The 25,262-nt window shown below is 46.8% G+C and overlaps 1 protein-coding gene across 5 annotated transcripts in view; it reads right to left on the reverse strand.

The window, feature by feature from the left end:
- Window positions 1-3,928: 3,928 nt before the first annotated feature.
- The window catches only part of LOC119963247 (protein transport protein Sec24B-like), a 135,255-nt gene continuing 113,921 nt past the window's right edge, over window positions 3,929-25,262 (reverse strand). For all 5 annotated transcript variants that reach the window (XM_038792059.1, XM_038792058.1, XM_038792056.1 and 2 more), the window contains 3 exons: window positions 19,149-19,241; window positions 6,712-6,815; window positions 3,929-5,778 (listed from right to left, as the gene is read on the reverse strand). In XM_038792059.1, the coding sequence (XP_038647987.1) occupies window positions 5,664-5,778; window positions 6,712-6,815; window positions 19,149-19,241 (312 nt within the window). In that variant the 3' untranslated portion in view covers window positions 3,929-5,663. The remainder of the gene's footprint in view (window positions 5,779-6,711; window positions 6,816-19,148; window positions 19,242-25,262) is intronic.

Here is a 25,262-nt window from a genome sequence, read left to right on the forward strand (position 1 = left end):
AATTACCACTATCCATCAATTCACACTATGTTAGCCTATCCCATACTTTTCAGATTTAGCATCCCCAGAGATGAAATTAAAGTAGACTAGGTTGGATAATGACCCAGAATTGCTCGTGGCAAAATTTAGTCGCGAAGTTGTTCATTACAACAGTGATAATTTTCTTAACTCGGGTGTTTCAAGTTTCAATTTAGTATATAGACAATTTCAAAGCCTGAATTTCCAGTTTGGGCTATCCAAACACACTGGCAAATGGATTAAAATCACACAACTGGACTCTAATGTACCAACTAGGCAGAAGCACTAGTGCTTCACAGAGATACAATCCTTTTGGTTTTGGTGAAATATATAGAGTTTGGCTGTCTGGTAAGGTGAATGTTAAACTTCCTGTGGAACAACAGAAATAGCAAGGAATTATCCTGGTGTTTTGGCTAACCTTCTCGCAATAACCACCACCAAAATATTCACTGGTCGCTCGTATAATTTCTGTTTGTGCAATGCTACAGGTGCAGAATGACTGCGGCGTTGGCCTACAATATAATCACTACAGTCCATAAGTAATTGACTGATGTAGCTCAACTATACAGTACTTACAGCATTATTTCCAATGAAAATTATGCTTAAAAAAAATACAAATAGCTTCCTCATGTTGTGATCAATTCAGTGGTTTGAGGGAGCAGTGGGGAAGTATGTTTGAGCTAGAATCTATTCCGATGCCTTGTCAAATGTCTGTTGGGTGCACCAACTCTGGTCTCAAAGCTTGCTATTTGAAGATAATCCCTAACTGAAAGAGTAACTACGACTTCAGGTCTCTGGGAATGGCTATGACTTTAGGTTTTTGATCTCAGGTTGCTAGCGAAACAGAAACCAGACATAAAGTAGAGCCTCAAAATGATTTGCACAGTGGAGTTCAGGATAGTCAGGTTGAGGGGAAGAAACCCATAACGCAGGTGGGGAAAGGATACGAAAAAAACTCATCTGTGAGCTGAGCCAAGGGGGATCTGGAAAAATATGCTTTTTGTTGCATCCATAAACTTGGGTGAAGTAAAGCTGTCAGATGGATGAGTGACTAAAGCCTCAAAATAAAGGAACGTTTACGCATGGAAAAAAAAAGTTTGAAGCACTGTGGCTGAACATGATGCCGTATACACTCAGAGGAGTGCCAGTAAACCCGTGAGATCTATCTTTGCTGCATCAGCTATTTAAAATTTAATTTATAACTTCTATTGACTACAATTTGCCGGTTAATTCATGCTTAATTTTAATATTGATTTAATTTTGTTGATAAAGCAAAAGTTATAAAAAGTGAAAGGGTTTCTTCTGCTAGTGTTGTTTGGCATGTTTAGTTCTTTAAGGTTATTGGTTTCAAGACGATCATAACAGCGTGTCATGCCCAATGTCATATTCATAACTTTTAAGATGCAAAATATATTCAATGTGGACTCTGAAATCAACCTTTTCTTTATAAAATGAACAACGTGCTGCTGGAAAGATGGCTGCTAAAGGTCAGCTGACCTGGCTTATGTATTTAAAACCTAACTCGCTGTTTAACATAATAAAAGAGATTGCACCTTTTGTCTGAGTTGAAAAGGTGTCAACTTCACATACCCTAAGACCACCATAAGAGGACATTCCTGAATTGAATGTTTTTTTTTGAAACAAAGGTTATTATTTTAACCCCCTTGGGATGAATGCCTTAAAACAGTAAACCAGGATGTGACCCTTCAACCTAAGAACACTGCCATATTTTGTAAAAAGGCCACAGTGTGAAGCCCCACATGGTGAGGCAGCCATGCTTACACCTTGTAATATTTAAATGCTGTCTACAGAAAGAGACAAAGCATAGAGGGCAATAACACTTATGCCTTCAGAACCTAAGTTGCAATGTTGCGAGGTTGCAACGTTTTGCAAGGTCTCCAAGCCGGTTCCTTTTCAGGTTCAACAATACAGAAAACTGACCTCCTACCGAGACTAAAAGCAAATAGGTTTGTGACCTGCAGAAAATCCAGCTCTTTGGGACAATCCTGAAAACAACTTTAGCGCAAGACTTCAGCTGTTGAATTCACCTAAAGTAAAGATGTATTTTCATCAACAACAAAACCAGAATGCTGGAAAAACAAAGGTCAGGCAGCATCTGGAGGGAGAAAAAACAGAGTCAACACTTGGAGTCCGTTTGACTTCGTCAGAACTAAAAGAGGGAAAATGTGTTGGATATTATATTGCAGCTGGGAGAGATTACAACAAAGGTGCAGCAACCTTAGGAACAAGAGACAGATGGCCTGGTGTGGGAAGGAAACGTTTTTGCAGCGAGACAAAAAATGTATTGGATATTAAAACCAGGTTGAGATGGTGGAGAAAGGGGGAACACGGTGGGCAGTGGTTAGCACTGCTGCCTCACATCTCTGAGGACTCGGGTTCGATCCTGGCCCTGCGTCACTGTCCCGTGTGCAGTTTGCACATTCTCCCAGTGTCTGCGTGGGTCTCACCCCCGCAACCCAAAAGTGCAATGTAGGTGGATTGGCCACGTTAAATTGCCCCTTAATTGGAATTTTAACAAAAAAAGATGGAGTAGAAAGGTCACAATCTAAAGTTGTTGAACTCTATGTTGAGGCCGGAGGTCTGTAATGTGTCTCATGGGAAGATGAGATGTTGCTCCTCCAGCTTGGGTTGGGCTCCGCTGCAGCAGGCCAAGGATAGACATGTGGGCATGAGAGCAAGGTGCTGAGTTAAAATAGCACGCAACAGGAAAGTTGGCTTCATGCTTGCGGATGAAGCGAAGTGATCACCCAGTCGGCATTTAGTCTCCCCAATGTAGAGACCACCACATTGGGAGCAGTGAATACAATAAACCAAATCCAAGGAGATGTAAGTGAAACACTGCTTAACCTGAAAGGAGTGTTCAGGACCTTGAATGGTGAGGAGGAAGATGGGGCAGGTGTTGCATCTTCTGCAATCACAAGGGAAGGCACCTTGGGAAGGGGATGGGGAGTTGGGTAGCACAGAGGAAACAGTCCCTGCACAATGCTGACAGGGAGGTGAGGGGAAGATGTGTTGCGTGGTGGCATCATGCTGATTTGGCAGTAATGGAGGAGGATGATCCTTTGAATGTGGAGCCTAGTGGGTTGGAATGTGTGGGTAAGGGGTTCCCATCATGGTTCTGGGACAGAAGAGAGGGGATCTGGGCAGAGGTGAAGGAAATGTATCAAACCTGGTTGACTGTCCTGTCAACCACAGGGGGCAGGGAGAAACCTCAGTTAAGGAAAAAGGCAGACATGCTAGAAGAGCCATTTTTGAAGGTTGCATCAGAACAGATGCAACACATGGTTTTCCATCAGGCTTGCAAGGCATGTTTCAGAACAATATAAAACAGGCAAATTATGAACTGTTCCTTTTGGTTATACTTCAAAAGTGCACTATTCTCTTCAACTGTAGATTCCTTGAGTGTGTTTTTGTGTGCTGTCGCATTATATTTGAAGGTGAGTGATTAAATAAACAATCTACCTTTATTTACACCCATAAAATGCTTGCTGCTAGTAATTCATATTGTCCACATGCCTCAGGGGTCAAAACAAACACGCAAACATCTTACTTGCCACAGCTTACTGCTTACACACAGTTGGAAAAGTGGACAAGGATTTTACAGTTGCCTCTCACGTGATCTATAACAGGTGTCAGAATGAAGTTTTCTTTTGGGTATCGCAAAGCGGTGGTCAGCCCAGTTCAGAGACATACTTGATGCCAAAACAGCCAATTCCAAATGTCTTTGAAAACACTCAAATGTTGAGAAATATCTGGCAACACCGAGCTATTAAAATGACCTGCATCAAAATGCCATTTGAGAGGAAATGAACAAGTATTTTCATATTAAAGTAGGAGCTCCAGGCACATATTGGACAGGTTATCAATAATACAGACAAGGAATTAAATATTTAGTCAATGTTTACAGACTTTATTGTGACCGAATACAAGCCATGGGTTTAATTTATTTCCATTATCACTCACAGGTCCTTATCGTGACTGCTATTGGTGTACTTCATTTCCCTATGCAGTCCAACCATGGACAACAGAAGCTCCCTAATGGACACCTACCCTTCTCATTCAACACATAGCTTCCAAGAAAAGAAAATCAGCTAAATACCTAAACCCCTGAATTTACACGTCCTCTTTTAATTTTCTATTTTCCCTTTGCACCAATATTCTCCCAATTTATAGACTGATTAGTCTTGACCACTGGAATTTGGGGTTTGAGCCAACATAAACTCCTTTTCTTTTAGGCTTGTGCTTCTTATGATGTCAAAGTGGAATTGGAACATCTGGAAGTCTATTTCAATCTTGCACTTGGTTAGTTTTTCTAATCCAGTCATAAACATTATACACTGGATGGATGATGTACTTCAGCAGAAAACAGCAGAAGTTTCAGTTTACTGAGGTTCAGGTTTCCATTTATTAGTATGCCAGTGTTCTAAAACTCCCTTCGTATCCTGTACATGTATTCAGCTACACAGCTGTTGCACACATTCAATTTTTTGCTTTGTCAAGATTTTAGCCAACCATAGACATGAGATGTATATTCAAAATGGTCGATCCATTACATCAGCCCCAGTCAGATAAGTTTAGCTTGAAAAATAAACAAATATACACAGATGCACCACCAACAAAAAGAAATAAAAATCCAGCAGAGCTCTTTTAATCAATAGCTGGAAAGAAATTAATTGCAAGAAAAAGATGCAAAGCAGAATTACAATGAGAAACAATTTGAGTTAAAAAAAAAAGTATTTGCCAGTTGAACTGGAAGATGGCACAGAATATCTGTATTCAGTTCCTCTCTCGCCTCAAATGCCCTGAGTGAGGCAGGAGGAATTTGATCACAAAACATTCAACACTGCTGCATACAGTTTACTCTTTCACTTTTAATAGAACCGTAAGTTAGATTGATACTTTTTTTGTACATTACTTTACAAAGTTAGTTAAATTCTCTATGTACACATCGAATTTTATAATGTGCATCTCTAAACCACATTCAACAGCCCTGCAAGTGATCTTGGCTTATACTTTAATACAGACTGTATTTGCTAACAATCCAATAAAAAATCCTACCTGCATAAGCATATACAGTCATCACCTCTACCCAATACCAGTGAAAAATCAACTTGTACACTGATACATTACACACAGGAAAATTAACAGACAGTAAAATTAATCAAATCAAAATTTTGAACAAAATTGCGAATAAACAGGGCTTACACATGGTAATAAATAAGTCTATTCTATTTGTATTCAAGAACAAGGCCTCTATGCTCCTGCTCTACCTAGAATAAAACAATCAAGCCCATTCTTTAACGCCATTATTAGAATTCTATCAGTACAATGGATTTCCATCTCACTGTATTGTAGAGCAGAAATACACATTATAGCGTAGTAACTTCAAGAATTTATTCTGCAAGGTTGCAAATTTTATTGACCAGCTTTTCATATCCCTACCAGTGTAAAAACCTTCATCATGACTGAAACATTGCTGAAGATATCCACCTCACATTGTACCTCAATGCAAAATCCATCCTCCAAGGTAAATGTATGTTTTCTTCAGATGACAGTACTGTCCCAAACCTTCCCCCAAAACAAGAAAATCACTGATCAGTTCCAACTCACAAACTATAACTCTGTTACTTGGAGATTTGCTGCTGAATGTGAAGAAGGAATTCATAATATGACAACGCAGATTCGCTTCTGTCCTCCACTAACTTCTGGTAAAAGTTTGCTTTCATAGGACTGTCATCCCTGTTGAAATTCAATAATACCACGTGACAAACATTTAACATACAATTTGTGTGGCAAGCAAAATTTACATTTGGACGTTTCAGACCAGTGTTGCAGTTGCATTTTCTAATCTAAATAATGCTTTATCATCTAAATAACTAGGGGTTATGCTTTAAATTACAATAAATAAAACTTTAGTCCTGGCATGTGCAAAATTATCTGGAATTAGTTTCAATGCAACTTGTTAGGAAAGAGTTAATGTTCCCCAGTTCGTAAGTTAGAATTGGAGCTTTAATTCTTTGATTAACCACACTTATTGTTTGATAAACCAAACACATAAAACAGGTGTTACTGTGGGAGTTGGAGAAGAGATTGTGGAACACAATGAAATTGGAATTCAAGAAGACAATACTTTCTTTCTAGTTCTTGTTAAACTATACCATCAGAGCTTAATAACGTAGTAAAATTCATAAATCATACTATAAGTAGGGAGGATTGTGGCTTAAAAGGCAGCCAACCCTTGCAAAGAGATTTCAACTGGTTGACATTTGAGCTGATTAATGGCAATGGCAAACAAAAATCTTACATACTTCGTGGTTCGGATAAAATTTACAAAAGGGGAAAATGAAAATGACCTGCGGGTTTTAGCTTCTGCAAGTGTGGATAAAAATCAGGACACTGAATTAATTTAGGAAACAGTCCAAAGATGTAATGCAGAAAAGGTAATAAGATCATTCTGTAATGATGACAGAAAATAGGCCAAAGGGCTTTGTACATCTGAACCATGTCTTTTTGCACCCCCCCTGTATAGCTATATAGAAATAGTAATAGTAGGTACTATTGTACATACCATCATATGCTATTATATCTTTTATGTATATATATGTTATATAATAGTAAATACTACAAATATATAGAGATACATTTTAAAGTAATACCAAAGCAAATACTTACTTCACAATATAAAGAATCGATAAGAAAGGTCTGCTGTCTCGAAGCCAGGAAACAAAATTACTTGTTCTTTGAGACAAAATTGTGTTCAATTCTGGTAGTTGCGTCTTTTTTTCCGAAAAAGTATGAACAATATTGTTGATATTGGAGAAAGATAATAATAAAAAAAATGAATCTGTGGCATTTTACAGACAATGAATCACTTCAGAAGTATAGACACTAGTGTAATGTAGGGAATACAGTAGCCAAATTGAACAAAGGTCCTAACAGCAATGATATGTGTGACCATAACATCTGTTTTGGGTATTGATGGAATGATAAAATGCTGGCCAGGATAGCAGAACTCCCCTGCTCTTCTTTAATATCCCCCGAGGGGACAGATGGGGCCCTTGTTTAATTTCTGAAAGATGTTACATTTAACATCGTAGCATTCCCTCAATACTGCATGTCAGTGCCAACCTACATTTTGTGCTCAAGTCTCTGGAATGGGGCTTAAACTCATGACCTTCTGATCAACAGGCAGTAGTGTTGCTACTGAGCCACAGTTGGTACCTACTTAGGTCAAAAATTTGGTTGAACTGAGAATTGTTCTGGTTTCGATTTTGAGAGCAAGCAATGCCTGAAGTTCCAATTCTATGAGAGAACCAGAACTTTTATTAATGGCAGGTCAGATTTGTGACCAGGCTAATAGCATGCAGAAAACCATTTTCTTTTTTTAAAAAAAATGTTAATTAAAAATTTTTCAGAATAAAAATATAAAACCATTAACCCAAGTTACAAAATCAAAGAACAAGACGAACAAACAAAAGCACATAATAACGTAACCCCAACAACTAAACCCCCTAACCAGCTCCTTAAAAAAGGAAATGAATGGCTACCATCTTGGCTAGAACCCTTCTACTGACCCTCCAATGGTTAGCTTAACATTTTCCAAATGTACCCATCGGCCAGAGTAGCTCAGGTTGGTACACAGCCGATTCGCCTCTCGCCCTCTAATTCCCACTAACTGGGGATCTGCGTGGCCCATAACTGGGCCTTACCCCACAAACTGAACCTTTCAAGCCTCATCGATAAGCTCAAAACGGACTTAGGAGGTGGAATAATCTCCCTCTGACTCTGACGGGCAGGATCAAACTGACAAGGTGAATGTGCTTTCATTCTTAATGCAACAACATTTTTTTACCCAAAGCATTGTTATTTATGACACGCAACAAATTAATATTGGTTAAAATCAAATTACGGTGGATGCTGGAATCTGAAACCAAAGAGAAAATGCTGGAAAATCTCAGCAGGTCTAGCAGTATTTGTAGGGAGAGACAAGAGCTAACATTGAGTCCAGATGACCCTTTGTCAAAGCCCTTTGACCCTTTGTGAAATAAATATTGGTGTTTATCTGGGCAGGTAAGTATCCCAGAGTCCTCAGCGCTCTGCTTCAGAGAGACAGAGGATCGGAAGGCTGAGCTCTCCCGAATCTCCTGTTTTATTATTGGGCTGCCAACATACAGAAAATCCTACAATGGCTCAGTGACCAGAAGACTGGAGTAGATTGGAGGCACTGTCTCACACCACAGCCTCCCCCTACACACCATCATTTCTGCACCGCTGCCCTTTTCCCCTGCAAGTCTTTCCTTGTGCCCTATGGTGATTTCATCCCTCGGTCTTTGGAAGCAGCTTCGGTAGCACTTCAGTCATCTTTCACTGTCCTCACTTGCCCCGATATGTGACAACCACCTCTTTGTGCCTTCGAGCTGGAACCCATCATTCAGGTCCTGGAGAACGGGCGGTCTGGTGCACTTTGGGGATTCATTTCTAGATGGAGGCTTTGCCAGCCTTGAAAAAGTCTTAGGCAGACACAATCTGAATGGACCTACCCTTTTTTTGTTTCTTTCAAATTCAGTATTTCTCACGCAAGTTCTTTTCCTCCTTCCCCTTAGCCCCTCCTCCTTCCTTGCTGGAAAAGGTATTGGCCTTGGCACAGCAGGGGAGAGGGTCAATTTCAATTCTGTACAATCTCATTCTATCTTCGGAACCTGTCCCTTTGAATAGAGTATATGAGAAATGGGTGGAAGAGCTGGGCTCTGTGCTTGCCGGGGAAGTTTGGAAGTGAGCCCTCGAATGGTGAATTCCACTTCATCCTGTGCCAGACTGAGCTAATTCAATTCAAAGTGCTACATAGAACGCATTTGACAAAGGCAAGGGTAAGTGATTCTTTCAAGACGTGGAGAACAAGTGTGACCACTATTCACTTCTACCAGTTAACCACATGCATGTGTTTTGGTGTCGTCCCAAGCTTCCGGGTTCTTTTTCAATACAATATCCAAGATTTTGCAAATAACCCAAGAACCTGGTCTGCTGGTTGCAATATTTGGGGGCTTCGGACTGTCCACATTTCGCCTTGAGAGGGTCACCGTTAGAGGGGTGCAGGACTCCAGCTGTAGCGCCAGCACTTTGGCAAATAACTTAACACCCACATTTAAGAATGAAATAGAAAGCTTGGTTGGCGAGGGGAAACAAATACAGGTATCTGCATGTGCGGGACTTCCTTCGTAAACAGGTGTCAACCTTCCCGCTCCTACCACTAAGGGAGATTCAGGACAGGATAGTTTCCAGAGGGTGGGTAGGAGAAGTGAGCGTCTCGGACATTTATAAGGAGCTTATGGGGTCGGAGGTTTCAAAGACAGAGGAGCTGAAGCACAAGTGGGGGGAGGAGCTGGGAGGAGAGATAGAGGATGGTCTATGGGCGGACGTGTTGAGTAGAGGCTAAGAGGCGAGCTGGGTTTAATCGGGCAAAAACGGCCCTCTTTAAGGGGGTGAAGTTCAGGATGTTGTACCCAGCCCGTCTGTGGGTCACACATGAGGAACGGGAATTCTACTTTGAAACGCCAGACGATGTATGGACTTTTATTAAGGAAAAGAGGCTGGAGGCGAACTAAAAGACACTGAAGCCTTGGAGAGTACGGTGGTGGCGATTTGTTGTGCTGGGTTGTATAAGTATAAGTAGTGTTATGTGTAATAAGGGGCTGTTTGGATGGCTAACGGTAACTTTGTCTTGCAGGGAGCTGGTTAGAGGGGGCGCTGTCTTTGGGGCTGGATCTGTTTTCTAAAGTGGCTGTATCTTCGCTGTTTTTTCTGATGTTTGTTTACTGGGGAATGTGATGTTTTTAATAGGTTTGTTCAAGTGGGGGGGGGGGGGGGGGGGGAGAGAGAACAATGGGGAGACAGACTGCTTTGGTGCCATGGGCGGGTGCTATCAAGTCAGCATGGGTCAGCTGACTCACGAACGCACAGTGGGGGGGTAAGCAGGTATTAAGCTGGAGCTTGACTTGGGGGGTTGGGTTTCTAGTGTGGTTGCTAGGAGAAGTAGGGAGAGGAGGGAGAGGGAGCTGCTTTGCTGACAGGGGAGGAACTGTTACTAGGGGACAAATGGGAGGTCGGGAACAGCGAATGCCCGAGGAGGGTCTTGAGGAGGCGAAGGGCGCGAGCTAGAGGCTAGCATAAAAAGGGCAATGGTTAGTCGGCAGGGGGAGGGGCCCGATCAGGCTGATTACATGGAATGTAAGAGGGTTGAATGGGCCGGTCAAGAGGGTTCGTGTGTTTGCGCATTTGAGGGGGCTGAAAGCGGACGTGGCAATGCTACAAGAGACACACCTAATGGTTATAGACCAGACGAGATTGAGAAAGGGATGGGTTGGCCAAGTATTCCACTAAGGGCTGTACTCAAAGACCAGGGGTGGTGGTGATCTTGATCAACAAACGAGTGGCCTTCGAGGCAGGGAGAATCATGTCAGACAAGGGGGAGTAGGTACATAATGGTGGGTGGGAAGCTGCAGGGGTGCGGGTGGCATTTGTGAACATATATGCTCCGAATTGGAACGATGTGGAATTTATGAGTCGGGTGTTAGGTAAGATCCCAGACTGAGAGTCACATAACTTGACTATGGGAGGAGATTTTAACAGTCATTGATCCGGAATTGAATCAGTCAAAATCTAAGACAGGGAAGAGGCCAGCCACGGCAAAGGAATTGAAGGGGTTTATGGAACAGGTGGCTCTTTTCTCATATGTCCACAAGGTGTACGCTCGCTTCGACTTTTTTGTTCTGAGCGGGGCGCTAATACCGGGGGGTAGTGGTGATGGATACGGAATACTCGGCAATCACACTGTGTCGGAGCATGCCCCACATTTGGTGGATCTACGGGTTAGTGTGGAGAGAGGGAAACGCCCGTTATGGAGACTGGATGTGGGGTTGCTGGTGGACAAAGCGATCTGTGGGCGGGTGAACAAGTCCATCCAGAACTATCTGGAAACAAATGATACGGGGGAGTCTTTGCAGCGACGGTTTGGGAAGCTTTGAAGGCAGTGGTCAGAGGGGAATTAATCTCGATACAGGCCCACAGAGAAAAGGCGGAACAGGCTGAGAGGGATAGGTTAGTGGAGGAGATACTCCAGGTGGACAGGAGCTACTCGGAGGCCGTGCATACCGAGTGAACAGCGGAGGTTACAGGCAGAGTTTGGGCTGTTAACCACAGGGAAAGCGGAGGAACAGTTGAGGAAGGCAAGGGGGGCGATTTATGAGTATGGGGAAAAGGCAAGCAGAATGTTAGTGCACCGGCTCAGGAAAAGGGAAGCGGCCTGGGAGATAGGGAAAGTAAAGTAGAGGCGGGAATACTGTCCTGGACCCAGTGTGGGGGTGAATGAGGTGTTTAAGGACTTTTGTAGTAAATTATATGAGTCGGAACCCCCGGCTGGGATGGAGGGGATGAGGCAGTTTTTGGATCAGTTGAATTTTCCGAGGGTAGATGAGGATCTGGTGGAAGGGCTGGGAGCCCCAATTGAGATTGAGGAAAATAATCGAGAGGCTGGAAGGCATGCAGTCGGACAAGGCCCCGGGGCCAGACAACTATCCAGTGGAATTGTATAAGAAGTTTTTAGAGATATTGATCCACTGCTGGTGAGGATGAAACAAGAGAGAAAGGAGTCCTCCCCTCAACAATGTCGCTGGCCTCGATTTCATTGATCCTGAAACGGGTGAAGGATCTGGAGCAATGCGGGTAATACAGGCGAACTTCTCTACTGAATGTGGACGCCAAACTGCTGGCGAAGATATTGGCCACAAGGATAGAGGGCTGTGTCCCGGGGGTGATAGGGGAAGATCAGACGGGATTTGTAAAGGGCAGGCAACGCAAAGCCAATGTTCGAAGGCTTTTGAATGTTATTATGATGCCCTCAGAAGGAGAGGAGGTGGAGGTGGTGGTTGCGATGGATGCGGAGAAGGCTTTTGATCGGGTGGAGTGGAATTACCCATGGGAGGCGTTGCAAAGGTTTGGGTTTGGTGAGGGCTTCATTGACTGTGTGCGGTTGCTCTATCAGGCACCAGTAGTGAGAGTGCATACGAACCGGCTGAGGTCGGGGTACTTAAACTACACCAAGGGATGAGGCAAGGGTGCCCCCTCTCTCCATTACGGTTTGTTCTGGCCACAGAGCCATTGGCCATGGCGTTAAGGCTTCTAGGAACTGGAAAGGACTTGTTTGGGGGGGGGGGGGGGGGGGGGGGGAGTGGAGGAGCTCCGGGTCTTGCTTTACGCAGGTGACCTGCTCTTGTATATTTTAGACCATTGGAGGGGATGGGGGAAGTAAATCCTGGGGGAGTTTGGCAATTTTACGAGGTATAAATTGAACATGGGAAAAAGTGAGATGCTCGCAATCCAGACAAGAGGACAGGAGAAGAGATTGGGAGAGCTGCCGCTTAGAATGGTAGGAAGGAACTTTAGGTATCTGGGAATCCAAGTGGCCCGGAAATGGGAGGCACTGCACAAGTTAAACCTGTCCCGGCTGGTAGAACAAATGGAAGGGGACTTTAAGAGATGGGACATGCTCCCGCTATCAATGGAAGGGAGGGTACAGACGTGAAAATGACGGTCCTCCCCAGATTTCTGTTTTTCTTCAGTGCCTCCCCATCTTCATCCCAAGGGCCTTTTTCAAGCGGGTGATTAAGGTTATTTTGGGCTTTGTGTGGACGAGTAAAACCCCATGAGTGAAGAAAGTGTTGCTGGAGCGCAGTCAGGGGGAGGGTGGGTTGACACTGCCGAACTTCTGCAATTACTACTGGGTGCCTAATATAGCCACAATTCGGAAGTGGGTAGTGGGGGAGGGGTCGATGTGGGATTGGATGGAGGCGACGTCATGCAAAGACACAAGTTTGGGAGCACTGATAACGGCACCTCTTCCGTTCTCGCCAGCCCGATACTGCACACGTTCAGTGGTACTGGCGGCTCTGAGAATGTGGGGGCAATGGAGGAGATATAGGAGAGTGGAGGGAGCGGCGGTTTAGACCCTGATCTATAATAATCATCGTTTGTACCGGGTAGGCTGGATGGTGGGTTCCGGAGATGGCAATGGGCAGGAATTAGAAGGTTGGGGGATCTATTTATAGACGGGAGCTTCCCCAGCTTGAAAGCCTTGGAGGATAAATTTGAATTGCCGGCAGGGAATGGGTTTAGGTATTTGCAGGTGCGAGACTTCCTGAGAAAGCAAGTTCTGGCCTTCCCGCTGCTGCCGCCACAGGGGATACAGGATAGAGTAGTCTCCAGTACCTGGGTGGGAGAGGGGAAGGTATCAGATATTTTCCAGGAGCTTTGGAGGGGGAGGAAACTCCGGTGGAGGAGCTTAAGAGATATTGGGAGGACGAGCTAGGAGGAGAGATAGTGGCGGGTCTATGGGCGGATGCCCTCAGCAGGGTTAATACATTCTCATCATGTGCCAGGCTTAGCCTGATACAATTTAAGGTAGTCCACTGGGCACACATGACAGTGGCTAGGATGAGCAAGTTTTTCGGGGCAGAGGACAGGTGTGCGGGAAGCCCAGCAAATCATGTCCACATGTTTTGGGCATGCCCGAAGCTTAGTGAGTTTTGGCAGGGTTTCGCTAAGGCAATGTCCAAGGTATTAAAAACACGGGTGGTGCCTGATTCAGGATTCACCTGAGGAAGGAGCAGTGCTCTGAAAGCTCATGTTTGAAACAAACCTGTTGGACTTTAACCTGGTGTTGTAAGACTTCTTACTGTGCCCGCCCCAGTGCAACGCCGGCATCTCCACATCCCGATTCCGGAGGTAGCGATCTTTCGAGTGTCAGAAGAGCCGGGTGTTCAGGGGTGAAAGAGGCTGACGTCTTGGCCTTTGCCTCCCTGGTAGCCTGGATACGAATCTTGTTAATGTGGGAGGCTTCAAATGAAGTTACTGTGAAAAGCCCCTAGTCGCCACATTCCAGCACCTGTTCGGGGAGGCTGGTACAGGAATTGAACCGTGCTGATGGCCTTTGTCTGCTTTCAAAGCCAGCGATTTAGCCCTGTGCTAAACCAGCCCCCCCTCGGGGACCCGAAGCCCCCGCGTTTAGAGACTTGGGTTAGTGACATAGCTGGGTTTCTCAGTCTCGAGAAGATAAAGTTCACCGTAAGAGGGTCAATGGTTGGGTTCACCCGGAGGTGGCAGCCGTTCGTCGACTTTCTTGGGGAAAATTAAAATGTCAGCAGAAGCAGTATTCCAAGGGGGTGGGAAAGAGGGCCGGATTGTTGCTTTATGGTTGGGGTGTGTGAAGATTGGGATGGGGGTGGAAATGTTTATAATACCATGTTTACGTCATTGTTATTATTATAAAAAAATTCAAATACCTTAATAAAAATATTTCAAAAAAATAAATAAAATTCAATGGCAAAGTCATCCGGGCCTAGGCCTTTACCAGTCTGCATCAACCCAATGCATTTACAATTTCCTCTGGGTGCAACTTGTCGTTCCTCTCCCCCTCCACAGCTGGGATGGATAAGTTAGCCAGAAAGTCAGTCATGACTGTTTCCTCAGCCAGAGGTTCCAAGCTACAGAGACCCCAATAAAAATATTCAAAAGCCGCATTAACCTGAGGAGTGGCTGAAACGAAGCTGCTGCTCGAGTTACGTACCTGTGCGATCTCCTGGGAAGCCACCTGTCGCTTCAGCTGGTGAGCTAAGAGGCAACTGGCCTTCTCCCCATAATCAGAAAATATACCCCTCTAGCTTTGAAACTGATTCACCGTCTTAACCATTGACAATAGCTCGAATTGTGTCTGCAGGTTTTTCCTAGTTGCCAACAACTCCAGGGTTGGGGCAAGTGAGTACTGGTGATCCACCTCAAGGATGGAGTCCACCAGCCTCTGCTGTTCCGCCCTCGCTGACTTTATCATGTGCACTTTGTAGGAGATAATCTCCCTCCTAGGGACCGCCTTACGGGCTTCCCCACAGTGTGGAAGGTACAATTGAGTCACTTTTATTACATTTTATATATTCCCCAATGGCAGTTGATATAAGTTTACAACATTTGACCTGACTCTAGTGCCAAATCAAAGTGGTCTGAAATCACAATTGCCGAATAACCAGCTGCCTCACAAAAGGAAGGTTCCTATCCATCACAAAAAAAATCAATCCGAGAATATACCTGGTGCACGTGTGAGAAAAATTAGCTGATGTCAATCCAAATTGGGGAGGGAGGCCAGCAAATCATTCAGTAATTTCGCATCATTCCAGTTTGGAGCAGATATTAATTAGAACCACCGAGTGGCCGCCAGAGAGCCATAGACAATAACATGTCTGCCATTGAGGTTAGCCAAGATCTTAGCGGCCGAAAACTGAATCCCTTTATTAATTAATATTGCGACACCTCAGACTTACAAATTCTTAAGGTGGGCAAATATTCTCAAAGTTTCCACTGGACAATTCAACCCCCAGGACACCACAGGCGACCAGCAAAATTGTGGGCCTCCCACTCCCCATCAATCCGGAGTCAGCCATTTTCACCAAGAGGGATTACCCGACAGATACACTACGATGTAGTCACTATTCCTGCCCCCCCCCAATCACCCTCGGATACTGCCACACTCAAATATGCATCCAGATAAAAGCAGAAAAAACAAACAACTAAAATCTACTTCTACTAAACCTGAACTTAAATAAAACAAGAACTCTAAGCTCATTATCTAAAGACAAAAACTATTATAAGAGCTGCAGTCAGCCCTTCAGCACCGCTCCAGTTACCTTAGCAGGGCAGCCCCCAACGAGACCGAAGAAAAATGTTTATAAACAGAACATACAAATCCTCTAAACCCTTACACTCCCAATATGGAGCCATCTGTTTTCATATCAATCAGAACAGAACCACACATAAAACTAAACCCCAAATCTAAGCCGCAACTGAAAACATTCAACCCTAACAAGAACAGGAAATTACAAACATGAACATGAAACCCCCACCAATTCACCAATTTAACAAGCCCATCTCTAACAGCCCTAAAACATAATCACACTGTGCCCAACCCACATTTCTCCACCTCACCTGGCACATCAAATAAATTGTTCTTCCCCTCGTAAGTTACTCTTTTGCACAGGGCAACCTTGGCTTTGTTGAACGCAGGCTCCGCTCCCACATCTTGGTAAAACCTGATGGCGTGGCCTTCCCATTTGAACTCTTGATACTCCCTTGCCCGTCTCAGCACCCACTCTTTTTCTTTGAAGCTATGAAACATCTCTATTACCACACGCAGTGGTTCTCCATGATGAAGCTTCTTTTGGAGTGTACTATGGGCTCAGTTCAACTCAGAGGATGGGAATCCCCCTCTCCCTGACCATCTTCCCAAACATCTCCGCAAATATTCCACGGGCACTGGGCCTTCCATCTCCTCTGGCAGCCACACAATTCAAACATTTTGCCTCCTGGGCCGATTCTCTAAATCAGCGTTTTTCAAACTTCTTTTCCGCGGACCCATTTTTACCAACCGGCCAACATTCAGGACCCACGCCGGCAGACCTTCGCGACCCATACCAGTCGACCTTCACGATCCACGCCAGCTGACCTTAGCGACCACGCGGGCCGACGTTTGAGACTTACCATTTTCTCTTACCTTTAATGGAGAGGTGAGCCTGCTTGGCCCTCACTATCTCACTCCAATCAAGTTCACCGGAGGGGAGGGCAATGCACATATCGGGTGCCGTCTTCATCTTTGTGATGACGGAAAATCCAACCGTAGGTCGTTGTAGAGGACAAAAGTAACAAAATGCTTGTTTTACTCGGCTCCGTTTACTCCTTGGAGATGCTACTCCAGAATGCTGACAATGTCACTGACTTGTGGCGTGTTTTTAATGTGCTGTCAAAGCTGACGTGCAGAAGTTCAGTCAGCTTCATTTGGAGTGCTTGTCAGTCCATTTACAGTTTTCTTACTAATGCTGTTTTCTTTGATGTGACGGAGCAGTGTGGGGAACTTGTACTAATTTTGGCTTTGCACTCGCAATTGCCAAACTTTCAATGACTTTTGGAAATCTGTGATTTCTTCACAGTGCCGAAAGCAATCATCATCCTTCCCTTGCAATTTGAGGTTCAGTTAATTTAGAATTGAAAAGATGTCCGCAAGGTAAGACATGGTTAGCATCCAAGTTTCATCGGGTAACAAATCAACCAGAGAGGACAATTTCTCGAAGAGGAAAACGTGGATTTTGTACCTCAGTTCGTAAACTCGGAGTAGCTCCTCTGTTGACTGATCATTACAGTAACTCTTCAAGCGGATGAAGTCCAGTGTCATAGGGATTGACTAGCCACTCTCTCGATACAATGCTTTAATGTAGTCTTAAAGGTCAACAAAAAACTTATAGCCACCCTTCAGAACACTGTTGATGTGATGATTTCAATGGCTTTCATTATAGCCCTTGCCAAATGTTCAGTTCTGTCCATGATTAAACCATGAGGGATATATACTCTTTCCAGATCATTTGAGTAATGTTTAGGGATGCAGAACAGATCAAGGTTATAGCCTAGTTCATCGTTGATGATCACCACGCAGTCAGCCACTGCTATGCCGCGATCGCACTTTGAACCCGGGTTCAGGTCCCAACACCCCGGGCTGCATGTGCACTGATGAGTGGGCACGCATGCGCAGTACACCGGTGTTTTGTTAGTCATTTTTAAAGCCGCTCGCAGTCGGCATTGTTCAAAGCCGGCTGTTGCGTGAATTTGCGCGATCGGGAACGCCGATGGCTGGCTCCACGACTCTCCCGACACGCCCCACCCGCGGGTCTCGACCCCCACTTCAAAAATGCTTGCTCATTTCATCGGCCAGTAAAGACATCTCTGCTTCCAGTGAAGCAATCCAATCACTGTGGCCTGGAAGGAGCCACAGTGTCCTTTACCGTGACTCCCCGGGCCTTCACACTTTCGTTGGTTTTCTCGAAAACCACTCGGATGGGAGCCAAGACCTCCACCATCAATTTGCGGAGGTCCTTCACCACAACGCAGCAGTGCTTATAGTACTCTTTCGCCAAAGTGCGTGAAATGATCTCTGCCGTTATTTTTTAAAATAATCTTTATTGTCACAAGTAGGGTTACATTAACACTGCAATGAAGTCACTATGAAAAGCCCCCAGTCGTCACATTCCAGCGCCTGTTTGGGTATACAGAGGGAGAATTCAGAATACCCAAATTACCTATCAGCACTTCCTTTGGGACTTGTGGGAGGAATCCAAAGCACCCAGAGGAAGCCCATGTGGACACAGGGAGAACGTGCAGATGCCACACAGTGACCCAAGCCTGGAATCGAACTTGGGACCCTGGCACTGTGAAGCCATAGTGCTAACCATTGTGCTACCGTGGAGTCCCAGAGGCTGCCTATGCCATTTTTTTTCTGCCGACGACCTTGGAGAGGCCTCCAACTCAGTCGATGAACTTCTTCTGTTCACCCCCCACCCCGCCTCAAACGACCTCCTGATATAGGGTCCTAATCCCATTGATTATGTAGGTTTTTAAAGGAAAATAAACCCCCCCCCCGCCCCGGGAACTAACAAAAAGTGAAAAGTGCAGTACTCGTGCAGGCGCCACCTCGTGCATGTCTTTCCTCTACGTAACCACCAGAGATCGACCATCTGCAGAAAACCATTCTCAGAAAATATTTGGAACAGTTGTGCTCATATTAAAACTTCACTGGAACAGTGCAATTTTGTCTTTTTGTCTCCAACCACATGACAACTAGTTGTATCACTACTTTTTGAGTTACCTCAGCTTTACCACATTAACCAGCTATCGGAAACACAGTTTCTTGTTTGAAAAGTTCACATTCGAGGGCCAGAGTCTTTTATTCAGGGAGACAATGTTACTGAAACTGCACAATCACATCACCTAGTGGCCAGCTCTGGAATGACATTGACAGAAGCTCATGGGCTCAGCCAAATCTGGTTGGGTGGGGGGGGCAACTTTCTGATACAATTAAGATACATTTAGTAAAATCTTATGTAAAGAGAGTTGCATTTGTTGTTACATTTTAAAACAATTCAAAAATATAGTCGTCAACAGATCTTTCACTATTCAAGAGCAATAAATACACAGTAATAAGCACAAAGCAACGCATTAAATTTATTGTTATGTACACTCCAACTTACCATATTCTGTGGTATAGAAGCATAGTTAGGAAATCCAAGCACTTCGCTAATAAAGTTACTGCTGCAGTTTTTGCCAACCCAGAGATATATCGCCTAAAAGAAAAAATAAATCAGTTCATTTATTGTGACTTCCCTCAATAGCGTCACTCAATCTAAATATAAAGCAAGATAAAAGAAAATCATTTAGTGTAAAATGGGCTAACAAATATTCGTGCCCAATTTTACACCACCTTTAAAGATCTATGTTTTTCTGAACCATTGACTACAAGCAGTTCAGCCATAAAGACTTACTATGAGGAAGATTTGTGATATTAAAATATATCCAAGGATTAAAGACAACTGTGTGTTATTCCTTATTTATTAACCTCCAAACCACTGCCAACCTTTTGAAGACCTCATGAATTACATGGCCTGTGATTCCGACCCTGCTGAAGACATCAATATCCATCCCTGTAAGCTACAGAAAAAAATCTCTTCATAAATTTCTTAGACCCAAAAACATTGAGGAATAATGACATTCACAATCAACATTCTGGGGGTTACCATTGATCAGAAACTGAATTGGGCAAGCCGCATTAATACTGTGGCTACCAGGGCAGGTCAAAGGCTAGGAATCCTGAGGCGAGTAACTCACCCCCCGACCCCCCAAAGCCTGTCTACCATTTACAAGGCACAAGTCAGGAGTGTAATAGAATACTTCCACTTGCCTGGATGTGTGCAGCTCCAACACTCAAGAAGCTCGACACCATCCAGGACAAAGCAGCCCGCTTAATTGCTCCCCCTTCCACAAACATTCAAACCCTCCACCACCGACAAACAGTGGCAGCCGTGTGCGCCATCTACAAGATGCACTGAAGTAACTCATCTTAGTCATTCCTTAGACAAAACCTTCCAAAACCACGACCATAATCTAGAAGGACAAGAGCAGCAGATACCTGGGAACCCCACCACCTGGAGGTTCCCCTCCAAGTCACTCACCACTCTGATTTGGAATTTTATCATCATTCCTTCACTGTCACTGGGGCAACATCCTGGAACTCCCGCCCTAATAGCACCAACACCTCAGGGACTGCAGCAATTCAAGACGACAAGTCACCACCACCTTCTGAAGGGCAACTAGGGATGGGCAATAAATGCTGGCTTAACCTGGGACTCCCACATCCGGTAAATGAATTAAAAAAACAAAACTGCGGCGCAGCCGGCGGTGACATCAGAATGAAGATGCCGATGTGACTTCCGGTTGCGGCTATGACCAGCTAAGTCGCACATTTGGCAGCTCCTGCGACAAAGGTGTTTAAGGGCCGATTGGAGGGCCCCGACGGTACTGTAAAGACGAATCCCGGTGGGGGAAGGCTCCCTGAGGAGAGTGAGACCAACTTTATGGTCGGTACTCGGAGAGGGACGACAAAAAAAGCGGCAGCAGCTCCCCAAAAAAAGCGGGGGAAGAGGACCAAAATGGCGGCCGGTGGTGCACTAGAAGATTGGAGAAAATGGGCGGAGGAGCAGCAGGCCGCTCTCCTCCGGTGTTTTACGGAGCTGAAAGTGGAACTCTTAGAGTCCATGAACGCGACGACCACAAGGCTGATGGGGGCCCAGGCGACCCAAGAGGCGTCGATAAGAGAGCTGCAGCAGGAGATGGCGGTGAGGGAGGAGGAAGCCACGGTCCTCGTGGGAAAGGTGGAGGTGCACGAGGCACTCCACCTGAAATGGCAGAGCCGCTTTGAGGAGCTGGACACGCGAATGAGGCGGAAGAACTTGAGGATCCTGGGCCTAGCAGAAGGCCTGGAGGGGCCTGATCTCCCGAAATATGTAGCGGAGATGTTGAGCTCCCTGATGGGAGAGGGGGCCGGTCCATCGCCCCTGGAGCTGGAAGAAGCATATCGGGTCATGGCTAGGCGGCCTAGGGCAAACGAGCCCCCGAGGGCGGTGCTGGTGCGGTTCCAGCGTCTCTGCGATCGGGAGAAAGTGCTGAGGTGGGCCAAGAGGGAGAAAAGCAGCAAATGGGAGAATTCGACGGTGCGGATATATCAGGACTGGAGTGCGGAGGTGGCAAAGCGGCGGGCCCGGTTTAACCGAACGAAGGCGGTGCTGCACGCAAAAAGGATCAAGTTTGGAATGCTGCAGCCAGCGCGCTTGTGGGTCACCTACAAGGACCAGCACCATTACTTTGAGACCCCAGAGGAGGCATGGACTTTTGTTCGGGAGGAAAAGCTGGACCTGAACTAGAACTTGGGAACGCCGGCGGTCGAGGCCGCCCGAGTACCCTTGACTGATCAAGTGGCCCATGTCTTTCTTAGGCCAGGTCGGAACTTGGTTAAAGTTGATGGATCGTTTGGTTTCTTTGAAACTTGTGTTATGGGGGGTTTCTTTGTTCCTTTTTGTGTGTCTCTTCCCGTTGCCAACTTCCCTTAATTATTGTTGTTGTAGGGGGGGCTTTTTTACTGTTTTTTGATCTGTTCTTTAAGGGTTATGGTTACTGTTGGTTAAGTACGTTATTATTGGGTAGTTATTTAGTTATTTAGTTATGCAGGCATAGTTATGTATTTATGTATTTATTTGCGATTTGTTATTTATATTGTTATATTGTTAAGTTGGGGAGGCGGGACGGGGGGGGGGAGCAAGTGGGTTATGCGTGTTTTCTTTTTCTCTTTTTTCTTCCTCTCGTTTTAAGGGGGCTTTGTTATCGGTGTGGATGGGGACGGGGGTGGAATTGAAGATGGTGGGGTAGGGTGTGGCCGGGCGAAAGCGCGGGCTCTCCCCTGTTTCCCGCGCGCGGGACGGAGGAAGGGGGAGGAGAGAAGAGTGGGGTGTGGCCAGCAATGGCGGCTTTTCCCGCGCTGAAGCGGAGTCAGAGAGGGATGGCAAGGGGGGGGGGGGGGGGGGGGGAGGCCCCTCCCCCCCCACATCGGGAGGAGTCGGAGTGTGGCAGGGGCAGCCGGGTCAGCGAAAACCAGCTGACTCTCGGGAGTACGATGGTGGATACACTGCGGCTAGGAGGGGTCCTAGCCGGGGGGGGGGGATACCGGGTTGCTGCTGGAAAGGCTGAGGACGGGAAGGGAAGAACGGGAGGAGAGAGGGGGGGGGGGGGCCATCGCCATGGGGAACGGGTCAGAAGGGGAGGGTCGACCCGGGGCGAACAGGGGACAGAACATGGCTAATAGACAGGGGAAAGGGACGGGTCGCTCTGCGACCCGGTTGATTACTTGGAATGTGAGGGGGCTGAACGGACCGGTCAAGAGATCAAGGGTTTTTTCACACCTAAAGGGACTGCAGGCGGATGTGGCAATGTTGCAGGAGACTCACTTGAGAGTAGTAGACCAGGTGCGCCTGAGAAGGGGGTGGGTGGGACAGGTGTTCCACTCAGGCTTGGACGCAAAGAACCGGGGGGTGGCGATTTTGGTGGGAAAGAGGGTGTCGTTCGTGGCGGCGCAGGTGGTAGCAGATAAGGAGGGTAGGTACGTGATGGTGAAGGGTAGGCTGCAGGGAGAGAATGTGGTGCTGGTAAATGTATATGCCCCGAATTGGGATGACGCGGGTTTTATGAGGCGCCTGTTGGGCCTCATTCCGGGTCTGGAGGCAGGAGGCCTGATCATGGGGGGGGACTTCAACACAGTGCTCGACCCTGGGCTGGACAGATCGAGTTCCAGGACGAATAGGAGGCCGGCAGCGGCGGAGGTGCTAAGGGGGTTCATGGAGCAGATGGGGGGGGTAGACCCTTGGAGATTTGGCAGGCCAAGGGCGAGGGAGTATTCTTTTTTCTCCCACGTCCACAGGGTGTACTCCAGAATAGACTTTTTTGTACTGAGCAGGGGGCTGATTTCGAGAGTGCAGGACACGGAGTACTCGGCCATTGCGATTTCGGACCATGCACCACACTGGGTAGAGGTAGAACTGGGGGAAGCACGGGACCAGCGCCCGCTGTGGCGCCTGGATGTGGGGCTGCTGGCGGACGATGAGGTGTGCGGAAGGGTCCGGAAGGGCATTGAGAGATATCTGGGCACGAACGACACGGGCGAGGTGAAGGTGGGGGTAGTATGGGAGGCCCTGAAAGCAGTGATCAGAGGAGAGCTGATCTCCATAAGGGCACACAGAGAAAGGAAGGAGAGGCAGGAGAGGGAGAGACTGGTGGGGGAACTTATAGAAGTGGACAGGAGATATGCGGAGACACCAGAGGAGGGGCTGTTGAGGGAGCGGCGCAGTTTACAGGCCCAGTTTGACCTACTGACCACTAGGAAGGCGGAGACGCAATGGAGAAGGGCACAGGGTGCGGTCTATGAGTACGGGGAAAAGGCGAGCAGGATGCTAGCACACCAGCTGCGCAAGCGAGATGCAGCCAGAGAGATTGGGGGAGTGAGAGAGAAGGGAGGGAACGTAGTGCAGAAGGGGCAAGAGGTGAATGGGGTCTTCAGGGATTTCTACAGGGAATTGTACCGGTCTGAGCCGCCCAGGAGGAGGGGGGGAATGGAGAACTTCCTCGATAGATTGAGGTTCCCAAAGGTCCAGGAGGAACGGGTGGAGGGGCTGGGGGCGCCGATAGAGCTGCAGGAACTAGTTAAAGGGATAGGCCAGATGCAGGCGGGGAAGGCGCCGGGGCCGGATGGGTTCCCGGTGGAATTTTATAAGAAGTATGTGGACTTGGTGGGTCCAGTGCTGGTGCGAGCCTTCAATGAGGCGCGAGAGGGGGGGGCTCTGCCCCCGACAATGTCACAGGCCCTGATCTCCTTGATCCTGAAGCGGGACAAAGACCCTGTACAGTGCGGGTCCTATAGGCCTATCTCCCTCTTGAATGTAGATGCCAAACTGTTGGCAAAGGTCCTGGCAACCAGAATAGAGGATTGTGTGCCAGGGGTAATCCATGAGGACCAGACGGGTTTCGTAAAGGGACGACAACTTAATACAAATGTCCGGAGGCTGTTGAATGTAATTATGATGCCAGCAGTGGAGGGGGCGGCTGAGATAGTGGTAGCACTGGATGCGGAGAAGGCATTCGATAGGGTGGAGTGGGAATACCTGTGGGAGACGCTGGAACGGTTTGGGTTTGGGGAGGGATTTATCAAGTGGGTGAAGCTGCTGTATTCGGCCCCGATGGCGAGTGTGGTTACAAACGGGAGGAGGTCGGAGTATTTTGGGCTCCATCGAGGTACCAGGCAGGGATGCCCCCTATCCCCCTTACTATTTGCATTAGCGATCGAACCGTTGGCGATGGCACTGAGGGGTTCAGGGGGTTGGAGAGGACTGACAAGGGGAGGGGAGGAGCATCGGGTATCACTCTATGCGGATGATTTGTTGTTGTATGTGGCGGATCCGGAAGGGGGAATGCCGGAGGTAATGGAAATACTAGCGGAGTTTGGGGACTTTTCGGGATATAAATTAAATGTGGGTAAAAGTGAGGTCTTTGTGATACACCCGGGAGATCAGGGGGAGGGAATTGGGCGGCTCCCCTTTAGGAGAGCAGTAAAGAGCTTCAGGTACTTGGGGGTGCAGGTGGCAAGGAACTGGGGGACCCTCCACAAGCTGAACTTTTCAAGGCTGGTGGAGCAGATGGAGGAGGATTTCAAGAGGTGGGACATGGTACCGCTGTCGCTAGCAGGGAGGGTGCAGTCAGTCAAAATGACGGTCCTCCCGAGGTTCTTGTTTCTGTTCCAGTGCTTGCCCATCTTCCTCCCCAGGGCCTTCTTCAAGAAGGTAACTAGCAGCATTATGGGCTATGTGTGGGCGCATGGCAACCCTAGAGTGAGAAGGATTTTCTTGGAACGGAGTAGGGACAGTGGAGGATTAGCGCTACCCAATCTTTCCGGATACTACTGGGCGGCGAACGCATCGATGGTGCGCAAGTGGGTGATGGAGGGGGAGGGGGCAGCTTGGAAACGTATGGAGAGGGCGTCCTGCGGCAATACAAGCCTGGGGGCGCTAGTAACGGCACCATGGCCGCTCCCCCCCACAAGGTATACCACGAGTCCGGTAGTGGCGGCCACCCTTAAAATCTGGGGGCAGTGGAGGCGACACAGGGGGGAAGTGGGGGGTCTAATGGCGGCGCCACTGAGAGGGAACCACAGATTTGTCCCGGGGAATACTGGCGGGGGATTCCAGAGCTGGCACAGGGCGGGCATCAGG

The sequence above is a fragment of the Scyliorhinus canicula genome, chromosome 3 (genome assembly GCF_902713615.1).
Source record: "Scyliorhinus canicula chromosome 3, sScyCan1.1, whole genome shotgun sequence".
In the NCBI taxonomy this organism is placed as follows: domain Eukaryota; kingdom Metazoa; phylum Chordata; class Chondrichthyes; order Carcharhiniformes; family Scyliorhinidae; genus Scyliorhinus; species Scyliorhinus canicula.